General features: G+C 38.9%; 3 protein-coding genes across 4 annotated transcripts; 1 reads left to right on the plus strand and 2 right to left on the minus strand.

Annotated features, from left to right (window-relative positions):
- The first annotated feature begins 296 nt into the window (after nucleotides 1-296).
- LOC148294651 (PR5-like receptor kinase) lies at nucleotides 297-3271 on the plus strand. 2 transcript variants are annotated; one of them, XM_088253233.1, is made up of 3 exons: nucleotides 297-1188; nucleotides 1737-1772; nucleotides 2054-3271. In XM_088253233.1, the coding sequence occupies exons 1-3, from the start codon at nucleotides 372-374 to the stop codon at nucleotides 3163-3165; spliced, it is 1965 nt and encodes a 654-aa protein (XP_088109359.1). In that variant the 5' UTR covers nucleotides 297-371; the 3' UTR covers nucleotides 3166-3271. The 2 variants fall into 2 exon arrangements, with proteins under 2 accessions (XP_088109359.1, XP_088109360.1); XM_088253234.1 differs by lacking the exon at nucleotides 297-1188 and adding an exon at nucleotides 1237-1517.
- A 474-nt stretch (nucleotides 3272-3745) lies between these two features.
- LOC110754160 (Serine/Threonine kinase family catalytic domain protein) lies at nucleotides 3746-6746 on the minus strand. The gene is made up of 4 exons (XM_088253232.1): nucleotides 5603-6746; nucleotides 5334-5369; nucleotides 4948-5208; nucleotides 3746-4859 (listed from the first exon to the last, which is right to left on the minus strand). The coding sequence occupies exons 1-4, from the start codon at nucleotides 6417-6419 to the stop codon at nucleotides 3967-3969; spliced, it is 2007 nt and encodes a 668-aa protein (XP_088109358.1). The 5' UTR covers nucleotides 6420-6746; the 3' UTR covers nucleotides 3746-3966.
- A 1356-nt stretch (nucleotides 6747-8102) lies between these two features.
- Nucleotides 8103-8933, minus strand: LOC148294652 (LEAF RUST 10 DISEASE-RESISTANCE LOCUS RECEPTOR-LIKE PROTEIN KINASE-like 1.4). Its single transcript, XM_088253829.1, has one exon. The coding sequence runs from the start codon at nucleotides 8931-8933 to the stop codon at nucleotides 8103-8105; it is 831 nt and encodes a 276-aa protein (XP_088109955.1).
- Nucleotides 8934-21553: the final 12620 nt, after the last annotated feature.

Consider the following 21553-nt stretch of genomic DNA (forward strand, 5'->3'; position numbering starts at 1 on the left):
TTATGTCTAGCTAGTACTCTCACCATACCAGCCCAACCAAATGCTATTCCTGTTGGAACATAATTAGGATGCCAATAGGTTTTTTTTTGGCTAACGTCAAAAGACGCCCTAAAGGTTTGGGATTTCATTCTTAATATGGGCCCCCGAGTTTCAATTTCATCAATTTACACACTATAGTTTTTAAATTTGATCAATTTAAGTCTTCCGTTAAGTTGACTGTCTAATTAGATGTTAACTGATAATGTGGCTGTTGCTTAAACCATTGGTTTGTTTAGTCAGTCTCCTCTTTTTCAAACTCCAATCATAGAATCAAACTACTACCAAGAATTTTCCACCATATGTTCATTTCTAACTCTCATTAATTTCACTATATGCTTTCTTCTCTGTTTTTCTCTCTGTTTCTTGATCATCCACTCCAAATGTATCTCCTGCTTCAAAGCCACTTCAAAGGCAAAATACCTTTCCATGTATGTATTATCACCATCATCTTCACAACCTTAGCCAAGCAAACTTCCTCTCTAGACCAAAGCTACGAGGCCTGCAAGCCTCAAACATGTGGAAATGGTCCGAATATAAGCTACCCCTTTTGGATTTCTGATCGACAAGAGTCCTTCTGTGGCTACCCGAGCTTCAAGATCGCCTGCGATGGAGAAAATCCAGTACTTAGTATTTCCGACGATGATTATATCATTAGAGATATCTTCTACTCAAACCATTCATTCGTGCTGGCCGACGCTGTTGTGTATCATGATAAATGTCCACTCCCTCTGCACAACTTTAGCCTTGATCGAACACCTTTCAGTTATAGTTCTTCTGATCATATTGATTTTTCCTTCTTCTACAATTGCGACGAAAAGCCTATAGAGTACATGCATCCATATCCAATTGACTGTGCTAGCAATGCCAGCCATCATTCATTTGCTACTTTTCACAAGGAGGCATCGGAGCACATGAACTACCCATTTGACTCATGCCAGTCTCCGGTGAATTTGCCTGTGGATGTGGCTGTTGGTGTCGAGGCCTTGTGGCAAATGAACTACACTGAAATCTTGAAGATGGGGTTTCTTTTGAACTGGACTGCTCAAAATTGCAGCAATTGTGAGAAGAGTAGCGGGCGCTGTGGATTCAAAAACAATGAATTTGTCTGTTTTTGCAGCGACCGGCCTCGTTCCCAAACCTGTGACCATGGTACTTCTGTAGAAACATTTTCACTTTTAGTAATTCTTGAAATTCTGAAAAAACAGCAGTGGAGGTTTCTTCTACTTATGTGTGGTGTAGTAAGTTGACTTCTTAGAAGCTTATACTTTAGTTGCATATAAACCCTCCCTGAGTGAACATAGACACCAGAACTGATGCTATTTGACTGGTTACCCTTCCCTGCTGATAAAATAAAAATAAAATAAGGACAACCCATGAGGAAAACTGTCCAAGTTTCGGTGGTATGCATATCATCTTTTATTACTTTGATTTGTGTGCAACACATCCTTATTAGTCGAATTGCCGCAAGGTTATGACTTGTAAGTCGCCTTAATGGGGTGCATATTTCTTACCCCCGTTTTTCTTTGTTTTTGTTTTTGTTAGATTTCTACTTGAAGCAAATATAAATTAAAAAAGCAAAATATTTGGTAGCTAGGTTTTGGCTGATCTACTTGTGTGTAGACTAGTAACTTGACTTTTTAGAAGATATATGTTTAGTTAATATTCTAAGAATTCTGCTTGTTTGATTGCTTTTGCAGACATTTCGTGGCGCTGGAAAACAAAGGTTGTCGTCGGTATTATCTCAACAACCCATTTTTTGATTTCTTCCGTTCTCTAATGTTTTACTGCTTTTCCCAACTAGATTATTATATTCACTCCTGATCCAACTATCAATCGCAACCTCTTTATGTCTCCCATTGTGCCCAGTTGTTTGCATAGCTATTTTCCTTGTATACCGACGCTGCAACAGAAAGCAATTTCCTCCATCATCTCTTTTTTCCCTATTTCTTTTAAGAATTCATCAAACTTATTCGCCATTAATGATGCCTAAAATATGTCGCTGTTCTGCTGACAGGTGCTGCTGCTGCTGCAGGAATTGGGATCTTACTATGTGTTATCGTTTGCTGTATTAAAAGTAGGAAGCAAACTTTCATGAGGACAAAGAGCCATCAAGATCTTGAGGTCTTCATTCAGAACAATGGACCTCTAGCAGTAAAAAGATACAAATTTTCGGATATCAGAAAAATGACCAACTCATTTAAAGATAAACTGGGTCAAGGGGGTTATGGTGATGTGTACAAAGGTAAGCTACGGGATGGTTGTCTTGTGGCTGTGAAGGTTCTTAATGCATCCAAAGGGAATGGAGAAGACTTCATAAACGAGGTTGCAAGCATTAGTAGAACTTCCCATGTTAATGTTGTCACTCTGTTGGGGTATTGCTTCGAAGGTCAGAAAAAAGGTCTCATATATGAGTTCATGCCCAATGGATCACTTGAGAAGTTCATCTACAAAGAAAATTCTTTGAAAACCACTCCACACTTGGAACTGGAAAAACTATTTGAAATTGCTATTGGGATAGCTCGAGGGCTCGAGTACTTGCACCGTGGATGCAACACACGAATTTTGCATTTTGACATAAAACCACATAATATCCTTTTGGATGACAACTTTTGCCCAAAGATTTCTGACTTTGGGCTTTCTAAACTTTGCCTGAAGAAGGAGAGTATTATGTCGATGTTGGATGCAAGAGGGACAATAGGGTACATAGCTCCAGAAGTGTTCTGTAGAAACTTTGGAGGAGTCTCTGTTAAGTCTGACGTCTATAGTTATGGAATGATGATTCTGGAGGTGGCTGGAGGAAGAAAGAACAGCGATGTTCAAGTGAGCCACACCACTGATGCTTTTTTTCCGGATTGGATTTATAAGCATCTAGAGCAGGGAAGCAGCAATTTAGGATTACCCAATCCTATGACCCAAGAGGAAAATGAACTTGCAAGGAAGATGATATTGGTGGGGTTGTGGTGCATACAGACAAAGCCATCAGATAGGCCATCCATGAGTAAAGTGATTGAAATGCTAGAAGGAAGCATTGAAGCCTTGCAAATACCACCAAAGCCTGTTCTAACTACTCCTATAAGAACACCAGCAGAATCAGAATCTACCACCTTATCATCACTTATTTGTTAATATATTTTCTAGATTAATTGGTGTACTGTACGTGTTTTGGGTGATTCAGTTCCTAGTCAATTTAAAGTCATTCTAATAAGATTTTCCGCTTCACATTTTTCTTTTTGGTCATAGCTCCATCTTGTTTTGTACTTTGTTGCTCATATGAGAGCTAACCTTTCCTAAAAGCACTATTTTGAATGTAGAAGAACTTACGATAAACTACAGATTTGCCAACTGCATTTTCTAGACATTGAATTGAAGGCTAAACTGCAGGATATTTGAACTGAGGTGTAGAACAATTGGGACTCCAGTGAGTAGGTTTCAGTTTTGTCTATGTGTTGATCCCAACTTGGTTTTAAAATTACTGTCACTGCTTGTTAGATGCAGCAAACAGCCGTATGCCAATTGGAGTTTCGGCTCAGATGTCATCATATTATCCATCATCAACATGTCAGTGTAGTTTGTTTTGCAGTTCTGTTTCAGTCAGCTTTGATTTCTGGAATTGTACGTTTAGGGAAATTTGTCTTTACTAGATGACTTGCTAATAGACAACGCATTTAACGAATAAAACAATTAAATTGTTAAAAATATTAGCTGGTTGAAAGAAAACAGATAAACCATGTAGCCTAACTGCACTATACACTGGACCTTAGCATACCTCTGTCGGCTCTCACATAATATCTACAACTCATTCAACAAAATCACAAGTTTTGTAGATGAATAGGAAATGAAAGCCATGACATTTGGCGTATGGTAAACTTAGAAAATTGACAAGGAAAAACTTTAACTGCTACCATTCAGTGTTGTAGAGCTGCTAATCTAATTTAATGTCAGAGAATCTGGGGAAGGAGGCAGTGGACCACTCTTTAACAACACAACATCATCAGCTGAAATATCAATCTCCTCTGCCTTTTCTTTATCAAAGTCCTTACTCTGGATCCGCTGTAGCTCATCTAGCACATCAGGCATAGAAGGTCTCACGTCCTTGTCACTTTGCAGACACCGAAATGCTAATTCTGCCACTGCAATTATCATTTTTCTTATTCTGTAGTCTGATTCAAACCCTAGGCATGTGTCTACTAGCTCATGCAATGCATGGTTTTGAATCTTGTTGATAGCCATGTTCGACAAATTGATCTCATGTCGATGCCTTGTGATATCAACAGCAGGCAGGGATGATATGAGCTCAATCATGACCACCCCAAAGCTATAGACATCACTCTTACTAGTAAGCTGGTAGCATTGGTTATACTCAGGATCAACATAACCTGGAGTTCCTTGTGGAGCTGTTGAGATGTGGGTGACATCAGTGGGGAAGAGGCGAGATAGTCCGAAGTCCGCTACTTTGACACAGAAGTTGTTGTCAACGAGAATATTCGTCGTTTTCACGTCACGGTGGATAATATCAGATGCATGAAGATATGACAATGCACTTGCAGTTTCTATGGCAATGTTCATTCGAGTAAGCCATGGCAGTGCACCAGGTTTTGCTCTTTCACCATGAAGATGCTCAGCAAGAGTTCCATTAGGAATGTATTCATATACAAGGAGGAGTTCACGGCTGTGGCGAGAGGTGCAACCATAGAGCAAGACAAGATTTTGGTGGCGCAGGCGAGCTAAAATCTCAATTTCATTCATGAACTGCTCAACTCTCTTGCAATTGTTTTCATATAGACGCTTGACTGCAACGGCTCTCCCATCACGAACATTTCCTGTATAAGAAATTTACAAATTAAGAACAAGAAGGTTCATAAAATGCTTAACAAAAATGAGTGAGGACAAAAGGGTGTAAGCTGTTACCATGATACACTGTGCCAAAGCCTCCATCACCGAGTTCTTTGGCTGAATCAAAATAATTAGTTGCTTCTTCAAGTTCCCTATATGTGAACAAATGCACTCCAAGGTAGGTACTTCCCTTCTCCATATCATCCATGGAAGTTTGTTTAGAAAAGACGCTTCGAGGTACAAAGGATGATGGAGCATATTGTTTTCTGTTGCGGCGTTGGTATACAAAGAAAACAACACACATTATAAGTACAGTAGCAGCAGCTGTGCAAACACCTGGGGACAAGGGAGAGATCAGAGATGGCAATTCATGAATAGATGACGAGTGAATATAATCTAATTGGGAAATGTGGTAAAACATCAAACAACTGAAGGAAAGAAGGGGGTTGCTGATATATTACCTACAATAGACTTTGTTTTCCAGTTCCACGAATTTTCTGCAAAAGCAATCAAAGAAGCAGAATTCTTAGAATATAAGTGATACAAACTTTAGGGGTAAAATCAAACATAACATCATATCATTTAATTAATCCAACTGATCTCGTTCGTTTTCTAAACCAGCTATTCATGCTGATGGTTTATAAACCTTGCAAATACTACAGAAGAAACCTCCACTGCTGTTTTTTGAAAATTTCAAGAATTACTAATAGTGATGTTTCTACAGAAGTACCATGGTCACAGGTTTGGGAATGAGGCCGGTCGCTGCAAAAACAGAAAAATTCATTGTTTTTGAATCCACAGCGCCCGCTACTCTTCTCACAATTGCTGCAATTTTGTGCAGTCCAATTCAAAAGAAACCCCATCTTCAAGATTTCAGTGTAGTTCATTTGCCACAAGGCCTCGACACCAACAGCCACATCCACAGGCAAATTCACCGGAGACTGGCATGAGTCAAATGGGTAGTTCATGTGCTCCACTACCTTCTTGTGAAAAGTAGCAAATGAATGATGGCTGGCATTGCTAGCACAGTTAATTGGATATGGATGCATGTACTCTATAGGCTCTTCGTCGCAATTGTAGAAGAAGGAAAAATCAATATGATCAGAAGAACTACAACTGAAAGGTGTTCGATCAAGGCTAAAGTTGTGCAGAGGGAGTGGACATTTATCATGATACACAACAGCGTTGGCCAGCACGAATGAATGGTTTGAGTAGAAGATATCTTTAATGATATAATCATCGTCGGAAATACTAAGTACTGGGTTTTCTCCATCGCAGGCGATCTTGAAGCTCGGGTAGCCACAGAAGGACTCTTGTCGATCAGAAAGCCAAAAGGGGTAGCTTATATTCGGACCATTTCCACATGTTTGAGGCTTGCAGGCCTCGTAGCTTTGGTCTAGAGAGGAAGTTAGCTTGGCTAAGGTTGTGAAGATGATGGTGATAATACATACATGGAAAGGTATTTTGCCTTTGAAGTGGCTTTGGAGGAGGAGATACATTTGGAGTGGATGATCAAGAAACAGATAGAAAAACAGAGAAGAAAGCATATAGTGAAATTAATGAGAGTTAGAAATGAACAGATGGTGGAAAATTCTTGGTAGTAGGTGTCTGATTCTATGATTGGAGTTTGAAAAAGAGGAGACTTGACTAAACAAACCAGTGGTTTAAGTAACAGTCGATTATTTCATGCCTTGGGAAACGTATAACTATTTCATGGCAAAGGAGCAACACCGTCCACAAATGATGACAGCTTTTGGTGGGAAGTTACCCACGCAGGACCATAAGAGAAAATCTTCCAAAATAAGACTTCGTTTTCAAAGTTTAGTAGCTTTTTCGTATCGAAAATTCAAAACCAAATACAACAATTTAGACAGAAAATGTTTTCCTAGTCAAAGAGAAAAATAGAAGCGCCACTAATTATTCAACGATATTTAGTGTAAGTATATATAATTTTGGCATACCATCTGCTGCTGACCTTTCTTTTATTTATTTATTTATAAAGGACTGGGATTTAGAAAAATCAATGCTAAATACCCGAAGAAAAAAAGAAATAGGAAAACCAAAATTTGGTGAATTTCTAAAGGAATGAGTGGTGCAGCACTAGATGTTTCGGTGGACGACTTTGCTTTGAGAGTTGTGGTTGGTTGAACCGAAAGTGTAGAAAGAAACTTTGATTGGGCTTAAAAGCAACACGGAGAAAAAATATTGATCCAAGATGATGGAGATGTGCACTAAATCGAAGACTTATACTGGATTTCATTTTCACCTGTCAACATGACTAGTAATATAATACTGGCATCCTAATTCGTGATTCAATGTGATCAGATCAAACCCATAATAAATTATCATATACTTAACTCTAATTCCTATCTTGACCAACAAAAATTAGTTAGTTGTTCTTTTTTGTACAAACGTTATTGGGGATATGGGATTTGAACACAATACCTCAGATGCAGAGTTAACTGCTCTTAACTACTAAAGCTACAAGTCTCTTGCGAATTGGTTAACTCAGTTGTTGTTAGTTTAACTAATAGTAATCGTGCACCACTAAACCTAATCTCAATCAGAAGGTGGAGAAATTGTATGCGGACTTACGATTATAGGGTAAGGTTGGCGTGCGGTGCAGCGTGAACTATTTGAAATCAACAGACGCCTTATTGAATTCCATGATTCTCAGGTGGACCATTGACCTGGTCAATGCATACGTGGCATTTACCAACCACTGTTAGCACTTACCAGACGTTATGGGTTGTCCTCATTTTATTTTTATTTTATCAACCGGGAAGGGTAACCAGTCAAATAGCATCACTTCTGGTGTCAATGTTCACTCAGGGAGGGTTTATATGCAACTAATATCTGAATGTCAATGTTCACTCAGGGGGGGTTTATATGCAACTAATATCTGAATTCAGATGGAAATGGAATAGGAAAAGGCTCTAATTAACCAACAAACTCAAGATGAAATAAAAACAGAGCAAAGATAACAAAACTTGTTGATGAGGTAGAGGCTAAAGCAGAGCAAAGAGAATGGCAGTTGCACATTTCACTTGGGACAGACAGAAGGATCACATGTTTTAGTTCTCTGTAATTATAATTACTTAACTAATCATTTCTTCTATGGGGGGTTAATTGCAACTTATTCAGCCATCCCATTTCTAATTCAAAGTTCGTAATCTGAAGTGGTATCTCCAAATTCTGACTAATTAATGGAAACTCCATACTGAAAAAGGTTAAACCAGGAAGAAAAATAAGAAGGAATTGACATGCGTACCTCCAGAACTTGGACAGGTTTCCTTATAAGGATGATCCCCGCAAAAGCAGAGAAAAGAGTCAGCGGTGATGTTGGATCCGCAGGTTCCATTAGAGAGCATGCATGGCCCACAGAGCTTCCATTCGGCATAGTACTCAACCCTGAAGCCGTGCTTCAAAACTTGTTTCAGTACATCCACCGTGTAATTCTCAGGCGGACGATCAACACCCGTCCACATTATGGGGACACTGATATTGTAGGGGCAGAAGGTCTCAGTCTGACCAGGAGTAAGCCTCGAGATAGAGTCGTCAATATAGATCGCAAGATCGTTTTGCGTACCCTCTATTTTGCAAGTAAAGTTATTTGCGATTGAATGATTGGTAGGGACGCAGCCATAGAACAAAGTCAGGTTCCGAACAGCTTGAGCGTAAGCGAAACGATCGTAGTCCAAAGTGGTGTTGACGAGCCTGCTAGTGCAAGGACTGTCCCAGAGGTCTGGGCGAGCAATTGTGATGGTGTTAACTACACTGCTAATGTTCAAGACAAGGAAATCTTGTTCTTCAATACTGATAACAGGGTATTGATTATCTCGGCAGGTGAGTTCGTACCCTTCTCGCCCGCAGTGTTTGGGCCGACTGTTGGCTGCCCAGAAAGGGTAGGTTATGTTTTTAAGCAAACCGCAGTCGTAGATATTGCGGCACTCTGTGTATTGAGCATCGTCATCGCAAAGAGCAGAAGGGATCAACGCTGTGATCAAGTTGAAGGTGATGAAGAGGATGGGTAGTCTTAGAAAGATGTGGGCTCTGGGCATGGTCATCTGCAGAAGCTCATGGAGAAAATTAGAATTGGAGATGGAGAATTAATAGCAGTTTGATGAGAAGTAAATGATATTCATACCACCTTATCACGTTCAGAAAACATGAAGCAGATGGAAAGCTATTGTTATGCAATAGTATTTCAAAGAGGCAGACTATTATCTATTTTGAGGATCAAAGAAAGTGGGTGGATTTCTTCGTGACAGATATATAGAGACTGAGGAAACGACGGCTTATTATTGACTTGACTTCTATGCGTTTGCCTAAGAAATTTCCATTGATTGACCCAATTTTTTTTTTTTTTTTCCATTCAATTGAAAAGGCAAGTCTATATAGATAAACAATCAAAGGATGACTTACCCACCGAAAAAAAAAAAAAAAACTAAAATAAAGGCCATCCTAATCCCACATGTATCTTATTTTATTGAACATCGAAGAACTATGATAAATTTTTCGGTGTGACACGACGCGTGTTGTTATTAAGCAACTGGAGGAGGCCTAACTGATATTGATTATTGTTGAATGATGACAAGGGAAGAAGCCTCCATTGATAGGCACAGGAGTGCAGTTTGGATAATTTTATTATTATTTCAGGGATGACGTGTCTCTGTGTTTATCTATATATATAAAGTAAAAGACAGAGAATAGTAAAACATTTAAAATACCAGAAAATATCCTTGATTAATGCAAATATTAAGAAGTGAAATTATTAATTAAATGAGGATAATATGGTAAATTCACCCCTTTTCATATAAAAAAAATTAAAATTAAAAGAAATATCAGATAATAGATTCTATTTTTATGGAACACAACTACCCATTATCTTTTTTAATTTTAAATAATTTTAAAATTTTTTTTAAAAAAGCTTTTGGCAGGCGCAGAAGCGCTTGCAGAGAGGCTAGATAATATTAATGGTAAAGGATTTGATTTGAAGTTTGAACTCTAACTCTTTACAGTTAGAGTAGCAAAGATGACTGGGTCAACAATACCAATTGGTATCGGTAGCGTGCATTTTATAATTTTGTTCACAAGTTCAAATGAAACCCAATCAAGTTCAAGTTTCGACAAATGTATGAGACATGCAGCATCTCAAGAAAGAAAAAAGGATCATTGTCAAATCTTGACGTGATCACACACCAAATCTTGCTTTTTTATTTTTCTGAATATTGTTTGTGTACCAAATAAATCTTTTGAATATAATTTGTAAGTCTCATTATCATATCGATTAGCAACTTCCCAGTATTGCGTTGCGTAGACACTCACTCAAGTCAATGCCCATTTATTTTCTAATGAACAGACCCAAATGAAATCCATCGCTACAAGTAATACAAGTGTTGACACCATAACTGACCAAGCAACTAGAAGAAACTCTAAGCAAAGCAAGAGGAGTCCCACATCGGAAATCTACAAGAAGTGAAGACTCCCTCTCACCTATAAAAGCATACCACTCTCCACTTAAGAGGGGATTGGAAACTGAGCTGGGCTCCCTCTTCAGGACTCTCCTGTTAGTCTGGCCTTCGAGTCCTGGGTCTCCAGACCCGGGGACTTGACCCCTGGGCTCTGATCGGTTCATAATTGTATATCATTTTGTACCCTTCTAGCTTATGATTTGGTTATGTTTTTGAGTTAAACTTGTGCTTTTAATCCTTTTTGTGTTTATCTTTCAGTTCATTGAGCTTTAGGTAATAATGATGGCTTTGGATAGTAAATGATGCAATCCATGCATGTTAGGGCCTAATTTGGATGAATGGATGAAGAGCTTAAAGACAAACTCAATTTTGGCTACAGTCCCCTGCCAGCTCAGTTTCGTAGGTCATATTGCAAGCTTTGTTTCAGCAACCTACATAGCTCGGATGAGGCCACATTCTTCATGAAAGTTGTTCCAATGGGTGTGTAATATAACATATCCAAAATTCAGCCACATTGGATAAATATGGAGTCTGTTACCTAGCAAACACAGAGCCATGCTCAGGATGGATTTTATCAGCGCGCAAAATGAGTTAGCATTTTGTTTTGGCCTTAACTTCCTCCTCCGACCTTGGATTGGCCCAAATGATATATGGCTGGAAAGAAGACATTCTGAACTTCAAGTTTGAGTGCTTAAAGTCTTAATTTGATTAAGGGAAGCCCAATTCGTAAGCCCTTGAAGTTGCTGGTCATGCTGACCTCAGGATGAGCTATTATTTCTGGTTGGAAGCTTGGTCATGGTGACATGAAGATGAGCTAGGGCTGCTGGTGGGATTTATTAGTGAAGTGCATCAACCATTTCAGATTTTATAATGCAAGTGTTGTATGCATTAATGAAGTGCATCAACCATTTCAGATTTTATAAAACAAGTGTTGTATGCATTAGCCATACTTAATTCAGATTTTCAGCTTCCTTAGGCCTATATATAGTGAGGTTTCCCAAGCTTGTAAAAACACCCCAAGGGGGGGAGCTCTCAAACACTTCTCTAGAGCTCCCTTCCCTTCTCTCCCTCAAATTCTCTTAGTTTTCCTTTCTAGTTCTCAATTGATTGTAACAAAAATCCTTTTACTAAATTTTCCTTTAAGTCTTTCCAAGTTCTACTTTAATTTTCATTGTTATGTAAATTCTTTTCTTTAGTTTCAAGTTTGATTAGTTTCCAAGTTTCAATTATGGTTTTTGTTCTTATTCATTATGCTTATAAGTTAATATGCTAGTTTGAATGATTGATCACCATTTAGGCTTGCATGTTAGCTATCTTGGTTTGAATTAAGAGTAGACACCATGCTTTAATTCGAATTGAACTATGAATAGGAAGAGTATGTATGGACATTCGACAACAGGGATTAGATACATGCTTGGTTGTTTAAATTGTTCTTCTATGCTTAATGGGTTCCTAATGCTTAATTTTAGGTTAGACAACAAATGATCAAATTAGGGAATTAGGAACACAAGGTTATGACCACACACCATGGCTTAATCATACATTAGCTAGAATCAATCCGTTAATCTAATTGAACTTGGGAACTTATCTGCTTGAGTTAGTTATTTTCTTTCTTCCTTGTTTTATTTATTTCCCTTATTTTTCATTTCTGTATTGTGTAGGGAAAATGAATTGAATCATTCAATCACCAATCCTCGTGGGATCGACCTCGCACTTACATATGCTATACTACCAAACGGCTCGTGCACTTGCGAGTATCACAAGTTGAGGATGCAGTTGAACCCATTTTGGTGCAGCTGTATCTACGCAACAAGTTTTTGGCGCCGTTGCCGGGGATTGGCAACATAGTTTGGTTCTATTTCTTTTCCCTACTTGTTTTATTTTTATTTTTCATTTTCATGTTTTTCTAGACAATTTCTTGTTTTAAAGTTAATGACGTTAATGGACCAGTTGTGTTTGTAGTCCAACAGAAAAGGACAATTGCCCAACAAGCAAGAGAACTGGGTTTAAGTCCCAGCTTACACAACCCATTGGTGCTTGTTGCTTTGAAGCATGGAATTGGACTTGTGTTGATTTTTCCCTTTCATTTTTAGTTTTTTTTTTATATTTCGTAATCCTTTAATTCCGTTTCAAGTTTTCTATGTTTGTTTTAGCAATTTATTATAGCTCAATAATAAATGGAGAGAGATGGCAACCTCAATCATAAGAATGGGAAGTGCGGAGCAGTGGGAGAAGTCGCGACCTCCAAGTGCATCCATGCTCGACCTAATCGCTTCAAGGGGGAGCATTTCAATCCTTTCTCTTCTTTGAATTCTGTTTATTTTCGTAGTTGTTTTTGCCTTTTGGATCGCGTTGAGTTCTTTGTTTTTCTATGCTGAATCCAACCATATAAAGAACGTAAAATTTGGACTTACGGTTGGAACGTTATAGCCTAAAAACTGAACAGAGGTCGAAGCTGAAAAACATAGAAACGAATCTGTCCAAATGGTGATAAATAGGTGATAGAAAGTGCTGTTTGTTTTTTTTTTCTTTGGTTTCTTGGTTTGTTTCTTTTAGTACAATAATTTATATCGTTTGTTTGAGTTTGTTTAGAGTACTTAGTTCATTTTCGTTTATGGTTTGTTGTTTCATGTTATCTTAATTTGTTTTTGTTTCTTTTTCTTACGAGAATATATTTTTTTTAAAAAAAAAAAATTTAAAAAAAAAAAAAAATAATAATTATTTTTCATATGAGCCGACTTATGGTAACCCCAGTGAGCACTTCCGTTAATACAGTGTCTAGGAGTTCTTTAGGCGACACCTTCGGTGTCTAAGAAGTTTGGGTTTTAAGCGGGACCATTGTGACCCCTCCAACCTTCCCGGATCCCCTGGCTGTGTTTTCTAAGGCCCTTAACTGGTCATCCGTGAGTGCTTGTATATTCGTGTGTTTTTAAATTAAGTTTTATTTATTTATTTATTTTCTTTGTTTTCTTTTCTGTATAGTCTTTGTTTTTGTTTTGTTAAGTTAGTTTATTTATTTATTTACGTGGTATGGTTAGTTAGTTTATTTCTGAGTGTTAAAACACATTTTTATTTCAAACGCTGCATTAAAAACAAAAAAAAACAAAACAAAAAAAACAAAAAAAAAACAAAAAAAAAAAAACAAAAAAAACTTCTTCTTCTTCTTCTTCTTCTTCTTCTTCATCTTCATCATCATCATGGCTTGCCTCTATTTTCTCTTACTTGCAGAATCTGCAGCAGCTCGACATGGTCCTCATTTTTCCTCTGCAGTGCTTCCACGTACTGATTGGCACAGTAGAGCCGCTTCTGCAAGTCCGCCACCATAGCCTTCAAGGAAGCTATTTCCTCGCTCATCGCGGCACACTCCCTTGTCCTCGCTAGTAGGCGCATGCCCAAATTGGTAGCGGAGACCGCATGGAGCACAGTTAAATTGTGGGACTCCTCCACCGCTGCCTTGTCAGACCTCTGTGCCACATGCAGATGATCTGTCGGTGTGAGCTTGCTGCCAATCATGCCTCCCAGCAGCGCTGCTCTGTTCGGCATTGCCTCAGAAAAGTTCGGTATTATCTCAGCAAAGTTTGAGGCCGTACCGTGATGATATGTGGAGTTTGGGAAGACAGGAGTTGGAGGAGCCCTTGTCTGGGCATTTGGTGGTGCAAGTGAGAGCTCAAGGTTGAGATCATCAAGGTGAGTGCATGAGGATGCCATTTGTTTTGCTTCTAAATTTTTTGATGTTTTTCCTTGAGTTTGCAGGAAGAAATGCTGGGTATCATCCGCTTGCAGAGGTGTGGTTTAAATAGACATATGCTGATGAGAGAGAGCCAACACCATTTCGGATTTCCCGGGCATGCTCGACCTAATCGCTTCAAGGGGGAGCACCTTTACTTTTACTTTACTTTTCTTTTTTCCGTGTTTTCTGGTGTTTAATGTTTTTGCCCGTTACTTTCATTTTCTAGAGCTTTGTGTTTTTGCTTTTCCCTTTCGGCTATCATCTTTATCTTATTTTAGTTAGGGAAATGTGTTTTCTTTTCCGTTTGTCGTTTTTTTTTTCTTTTTCTTTTTCTTTTTCTTTTTCTTTCTGCAACCTTACTCTTTTATTTCCGAAACAAAATAATGAAAATACAAAAACAACAAAATAAAATAAAAACATCAATAATGCAGTAGAAGTCATTTCTTCACAGTGCTCGGTGTCTCGACCATTGGAGCTTTGAGTTTGGCCCTCTGGCTGTCCTCTTCCTGGGCTTCATGCACAGCCTCTTGGGGCTCACCACTTGAGCTCCCAAAGATCGCAATCTTAGCTTGAGCGTAACTACTCTCACGATCTGCTTGCTTGCGTTTACCCGGTCGGTCTAGGTCTTCCAGCTGTTTTCGCATGTCGCGAGAGTACAACTCTACCATCTTTGATAGGTTTCTATTCTCGTCCCGCAATACTTCTAGCTGGTGTCGATTCACCTCCACTATCCTTGACCTCTCCCTTTTCAAGCTTTTTATAGCAGTCTGACACTCCTCAACCATACTTCGCTCCGCCGCCAACTGACCTTTCAGCACCTCTACCTCATGGGACTTCGCAAGTAGGCGATGACCCAAACTTGCGACTGTTGCCGTACTCTGCACGCTCAGTGCCAGGGCATCGCTCACAACCCGGTTGTCATCCCTTGTCCCCAGAACACGTATATCTTTAGGAGTCACCAGATTTCTGCCCACTCCAATGGCAACATCGTTGTCCAGGAGTATTGAGTCAGTTACTGTCACAGGCCCCCGTGCGGAAGCAAAGTAGGGCATCCATACTGGTGCCGCTGCTTGGCCTCGTGTTTGAGTCGGTGGAGCTAGGTTGAGATCCAATGAAAAGGGGTAGGAAGAGGCCATTTGATTTCTCACTTCTTATCTTCTTTCTTTTCTCTTTTGTGTGTTTCTGAGTTTGTGTTTTTTACCCTTTCTTTTTTTTACCTTTTATAGACTTAGTTTTTGCTAACCCTAGCCATTGCGGTTCTGAGTTCTGTGCGGCCCTTACGGCTTATCTCTATATGTCGCCGCACCCGTTTCCCAACCCCCTTAATTGCATTTTCACCTTTCACCACCTTCAAGTGAAAAAGTCGTCGCGCCTTCCTACGAGTCTAATAATTCTAGCTTGGGGGATGTGAAAGCGGCCTCTGCACGCCGACACGTCCCTCACCTATTTTCCCCGTGACTTCCCAGGAACCAAGGCATCAAGGACCACACTTTTTCTGTTTCGTAAATACCCGCCTTCGCACTCCCAATTCACGTTTCATTAAATTAAAATAAATAAAAAAAATAAATTAATAACATGTGGGCTTCGGACTTCATTGTGGGCTTCGGGTTTTCACCGTTGTTAGGTTTCAAAGTGTGTTAACTTCTTTTGGGTTGGGCTTTCAATCGTTTGGGTTTTGGTTTGTGTAAGACTGTTTGTTTTCTGTTTCGAGTGTTTTACTGTTTCGTTTTTTTTATTTTTATTTTTTTTGTTTGTTTGTATTTTTTATTTTGTAATTATTTTATTTCAATTCTTGTGTGTTTTGTGATTTTATATTTACTTTAGTACCTTTCATTTCTTGTTATGACATTGCTTGTTCCTAATTTTTAAACATTGAGGACAATGTTCATATCTAGGTTTGGGGGTATTGGAGTTTACCAAGTAAATTTAGTTTCTCTTATTAAAAAAAAATATATATATTTCTTGCTTTTTTTTTTTTTTTTTTTTTTTTTTTTTTTTTTTTTCTATATTTTGAGTCTTGTTTTGTTTTGAGTCACTTTCCGAACACATTTGATGAGATTGTGATAAATGTTTGCATGACTTAAATGAAAATTGAATTTTATTTATTTATTTATATATATATTTTTTTGTTCCTTGTAAATTCTTCTTGTAAAATAAAATAATAATAATAATAATTCATTAATTAATTAATTTGGCATCGTTCTAGCATGATATGTTCGAAACCTTCTTTGCACTTGCCATTTGTTTCATAATTTTCCAATTAAAGGATTTGCATGACCCAAAGAATTGTATCAAGCATAAATTAGACTTATATAACCATATAATGTGAGCTTTTGAGCCTTGTGCTTCATTTCATGAGTGTTATACACATACTCTTATTTTCTTGTCATCAAAGTTGTTGTTTGATCTCATTATTCATTGATTTGGTTGAACACTTAAAAGTCATTCATTCTTATGCAATTTGATTTCATGACATTTAAAGAAATGATATTAAGGCCCTCTTTGGATCGTTTGTGTCTTTCAAGCTAACCTTATGCATGCTTAAGCATGATTTTCCATTGTTAACCATTTTGAGCCTACATGTAAACCTTTTCTTTCATTTTACCAATTATATTTCCTCGCCTTAGCCCGAAAAATAAATATTTACCTTTCTAAGGAACTCATGAGCTCTAATTCGGATGTGTTTTTCATGCTAAGTTTGGGAAGGGATATTACATAGAAGAAAAAAAGAAAAAAAATAAAATCACACAATTGGTGAAAGAAAAGAAAAGAAAAAAAAGTTATGATTAAATGGTAGTTGAATGAAATTTTGTTTTTGGGTTTCATTTTTGGGCCTTCAAAATAATTTGGTGTTTGGAAAGGAGTTTGAATCAATGTAAATGAAGGTATAAGGAGTTTTGATCATGTAAAAGAAAAAAAATCTAATCGTGATGATTCGAAGTCTTGTAAACAATTATTTTATGTTCTTACATTTTGAGTTCCTTGGACTTTGTATTATCCATACCTTTCATTTCTCACTCACCTTACACCCTTGGCCCCATTACAACCTATAATAAAGACCTAAATTGATCTTAAATGTCATATGGTTGAATTGCATGCATTTTATTACTTTTAAGTGTTTGGCATCCTTCTTGAGATCATATTAATGCAAGTTCTTCATCTTCCTATTTTGAGTTAACTCCTTTATGGTTTAACTCTAATCCCATGTCTATAACTGAGTGTTGCATTGTAGCCCTCTTCTGAGTGATTCATTTGTGAGAGGACAACTTTGATGAGATTTGAAGTTGCATTTGTGCTTGGTATGATTTTTGAAATTGTGTGGAAACTAAGATTGGGGAATTTGTTGCATTTGGCTATCACACTACTACACTTTGAGCATATTATGTTTTGAACTTTGCCGCTTTGTGAATAATGTCTAAAATTGAGCTTTTATTGTCAAAACGTTTAAGTCATGTGCATGAGTAATTTCTCTTCACAAAATGTTCGGAAAGATTGTTTTGAGTTTTTATTTTGATTTTGTTTTTTTTGTGTTTTGTGTTTTGTTTTTATTTTTATGTTTGTTTTTGGTTTTGGTTTTGCTTAAGAACTAACAAATCTAATAAGTTTTCTAACAATTTTGTTTTGTAGAGTTAGAAAAACGTTTGTGGGTATCGTAACTGTTAAACCCTCAGGAGACACAACTCCTCCTACTAGGGATGCCTAGAGGTTTAAAGGCTTGTTGCATTCGCTCAATGCAATCGAGTTACCTACGAAAGTGGTCTAGTTAACTTCTTGTTTTGTTTTTAACTTTGTTTTGTGTTGTTTTGCTCGAGGACTAGCAAAATCTAGGTTTGGGGGTATTTGATCGGTTCATAATTGTATATCATTTTGTACCCTTCTAGCTTATGATTTGGTTATGTTTTTGAGTTAAACTTGTGCTTTTAATCCTTTTTGTGTTTATCTTTCAGTTCATTGAGCTTTAGGTAATAATGATGGCTTTGGATAGTAAATGATGCAATCCATGCATGTTAGGGCCTAATTTGGATGAATGGATGAAGAGCTTAAAGACAAACTCAATTTTGGCTACAGTCCCCTGCCAGCTCAGTTTCGTAGGTCATATTGCAAGCTTTGTTTCAGCAACCTACATAGCTCGGATGAGGCCACATTCTTCATGAAAGTTGTTCCAATGGGTGTGTAATATAACATATCCAAAATTCAGCCACATTGGATAAATATGGAGTCTGTTACCTAGCAAACACAGAGCCATGCTCAGGATGGATTTTATCAGCGCGCAAAATGAGTTAGCATTTTGTTTTGGCCTTAACTTCCTCCTCCGACCTTGGATTGGCCCAAATGATATATGGCTGGAAAGAAGACATTCTGAACTTCAAGTTTGAGTGCTTAAAGTCTTAATTTGATTAAGGGAAGCCCAATTCGTAAGCCCTTGAAGTTGCTGGTCATGCTGACCTCAGGATGAGCTATTATTTCTGGTTGGAAGCTTGGTCATGGTGACATGAAGATGAGCTAGGGCTGCTGGTGGGATTTATTAGTGAAGTGCATCAACCATTTCAGATTTTATAATGCAAGTGTTGTATGCATTAATGAAGTGCATCAACCATTTCAGATTTTATAAAACAAGTGTTGTATGCATTAGCCATACTTAATTCAGATTTTCAGCTTCCTTAGGCCTATATATAGTGAGGTTTCCCAAGCTTGTAAAAACACCCCAAGGGGGGGAGCTCTCAAACACTTCTCTAGAGCTCCCTTCCCTTCTCTCCCTCAAATTCTCTTAGTTTTCCTTTCTAGTTCTCAATTGATTGTAACAAAAATCCTTTTACTAAATTTTCCTTTAAGTCTTTCCAAGTTCTACTTTAATTTTCATTGTTATGTAAATTCTTTTCTTTAGTTTCAAGTTTGATTAGTTTCCAAGTTTCAATTATGGTTTTTGTTCTTATTCATTATGCTTATAAGTTAATATGCTAGTTTGAATGATTGATCACCATTTAGGCTTGCATGTTAGCTATCTTGGTTTGAATTAAGAGTAGACACCATGCTTTAATTCGAATTGAACTATGAATAGGAAGAGTATGTATGGACATTCGACAACAGGGATTAGATACATGCTTGGTTGTTTAAATTGTTCTTCTATGCTTAATGGGTTCCTAATGCTTAATTTTAGGTTAGACAACAAATGATCAAATTAGGGAATTAGGAACACAAGGTTATGACCACACACCATGGCTTAATCATACATTAGCTAGAATCAATCCGTTAATCTAATTGAACTTGGGAACTTATCTGCTTGAGTTAGTTATTTTCTTTCTTCCTTGTTTTATTTATTTCCCTTATTTTTCATTTCTGTATTGTGTAGGGAAAATGAATTGAATCATTCAATCACCAATCCTCGTGGGATCGACCTCGCACTTACATATGCTATACTACCAAACGGCTCGTGCACTTGCGAGTATCACAAGTTGAGGATGCAGTTGAACCCATTTTGGTGCAGCTGTATCTACGCAACAGGCTCCAGACTCCAAACTTTGTACCTTAGACCCTAGGCCTTCTTCCATTTATCTTTGGGTCTAATCCCCTTGTACAAATGTAAACAATATCATAATGAGAACATCTTCTCTGTGGACGTAGCCCATTCATTAAGGGTGAACCACATATATCTTGTCTTTTGTATATTCATAAACTGGCTAAGTCCTCACATACACGCAGAAGGTCCAAACCTTCACTCATCATCCATCACACCTCATCACTAAGTTGGACTCAATCTTGGCCCAACCATTTTGAGCATCAACAGTTTGGCGCCGTCTGTGGGAATTGACACAAAAGGCTTCTGTCGTTCTCCCCTTCTCCAGTGCTCTTCGGCACCCATACAATCAACATCACCTAGGCTGCCGTTAGGCAATGCCTTACTGGAGCCACCTTGAATGCCAGGTCAACAAATTGCAGAAGATGATATTTTAAGAAAAAGCCAATCAGTGTGGCTATACTTTGCATGGCTTGCAGGGCCAACCCAACATCTCAGTTCAAAGTACCGACCGACACTTCTTTGAAGAGTAAAAATATGGGGACTTGAGCTTGTCCCACAAGCTCCATCATTCGGCGTGCGCTGCCTTCGGCACCCCACCATACCCTTGCCATGGTCACGACACCCTTGCTTGGCTGACCCAGGTTCCTTACAACAGTACAAGAGACCCCAGCCTTAGCTCCGAAGGTCTATCAGTCGGAGCTTGCCGAACGAACTTGAGTCTTCTCCTTGCAAAAACCCTTGCAGCCATCTATCTATCTTTCAAAAGCTCTTGCCAAAGACACCCCAGCTCTGGCAAAAGCAGTTGAAACCTCACGGCACCAATTGAAGCCAAGAGAAATCGCGAACGCCTTGAAGGACCAGCTAAAAACTTTGCCCACACTTCAGAAGGATCGAAAGGCTCCAATCACTTCCTTGCCGTCAGTCAAGGACCCAGACCCTAGACGGTCCTAGATTGGATGAACCCCCCTCCACGAACAAATGATGAACGACACCACGGACCCAGCTCCAACTCGATGCAAAAACTAGGCACTTAGACCCACTCTTCGCCGAAGACAGATCAGCCCCTCACCAAAATACCTTCGAATATCTCTTGCCGGTCGGCACCTCCTCCGAGCTGAACTACGGACCCAGCTCCGAATATATTTTGGAGCCTAGCTTCCCTGCCGAACGGCAGGGAGCATGCAGAAGGTGAAGGAGTGACTTATCAATTTTTGGCTGACCCAGCCCCTCAAGCTAAAAGGTGACGACATGTCTTAAGCTAATAGAGGACTTGCACCTCCTCTCCCCAAACCCTGGCCCTTATCTCCAATCTTTGGACTCCCTTACCGAAGGTATAAAAACCCTAGCTATAAAAGCACAAGGGCCCAGCTACAAAAAGGCCCCAGCTACGTTTCAAAAACGGAAGGACCCAGCCTCTAAAAATCCGAATCTACCCTCAAAACCCTAGCCACCACCTGGGTCAAGGAGGCTTGCCGAAGCCCAGCTTTGGAACCCGGCCCCAAGGCCATTGCTCAAGCCCAACATCGCATAAAACTCCATTGCTGAAGTTTCAAACACACCTTCGCGCCACCTTGGCCTTTCTACTAAACGAACACTCGGACCCCCATGGACCCAGCTCGTAAAGTGCCCCCCAAGACACCCTTTCCAAATCTGGAAGCCCCCAGCCCCCGCTGAAGCCCAGCTCCACATAGCACAAACCCCAGGCCTTTGCCAAAGCCCAGCTCATGAGGCCCACCTACCAAGAACTTGGAAACTCGCGGGATCAAGCCCCTCATTCTTCCTGCCGAAGGACAAGCCCTTGCCGAAGCTCTGAAGGCCCAGCTCCAAGGACATGCCACAAGCTCAAATATCCACAAGGTACCCAAATTTCTTAAAATAATAATAAAATTTGCACATATGCATTCCTTCTCTTCGGCACCCTCGTGCCCAGGCACATTGCCTTGCCCCATGCAAGCTTTG

This window comes from Prunus avium, chromosome 5 (assembly GCF_965620075.1).
Source record: "Prunus avium chromosome 5, drPruAviu1.hap1.1, whole genome shotgun sequence".
NCBI classification, from domain to species: domain Eukaryota; kingdom Viridiplantae; phylum Streptophyta; class Magnoliopsida; order Rosales; family Rosaceae; genus Prunus; species Prunus avium.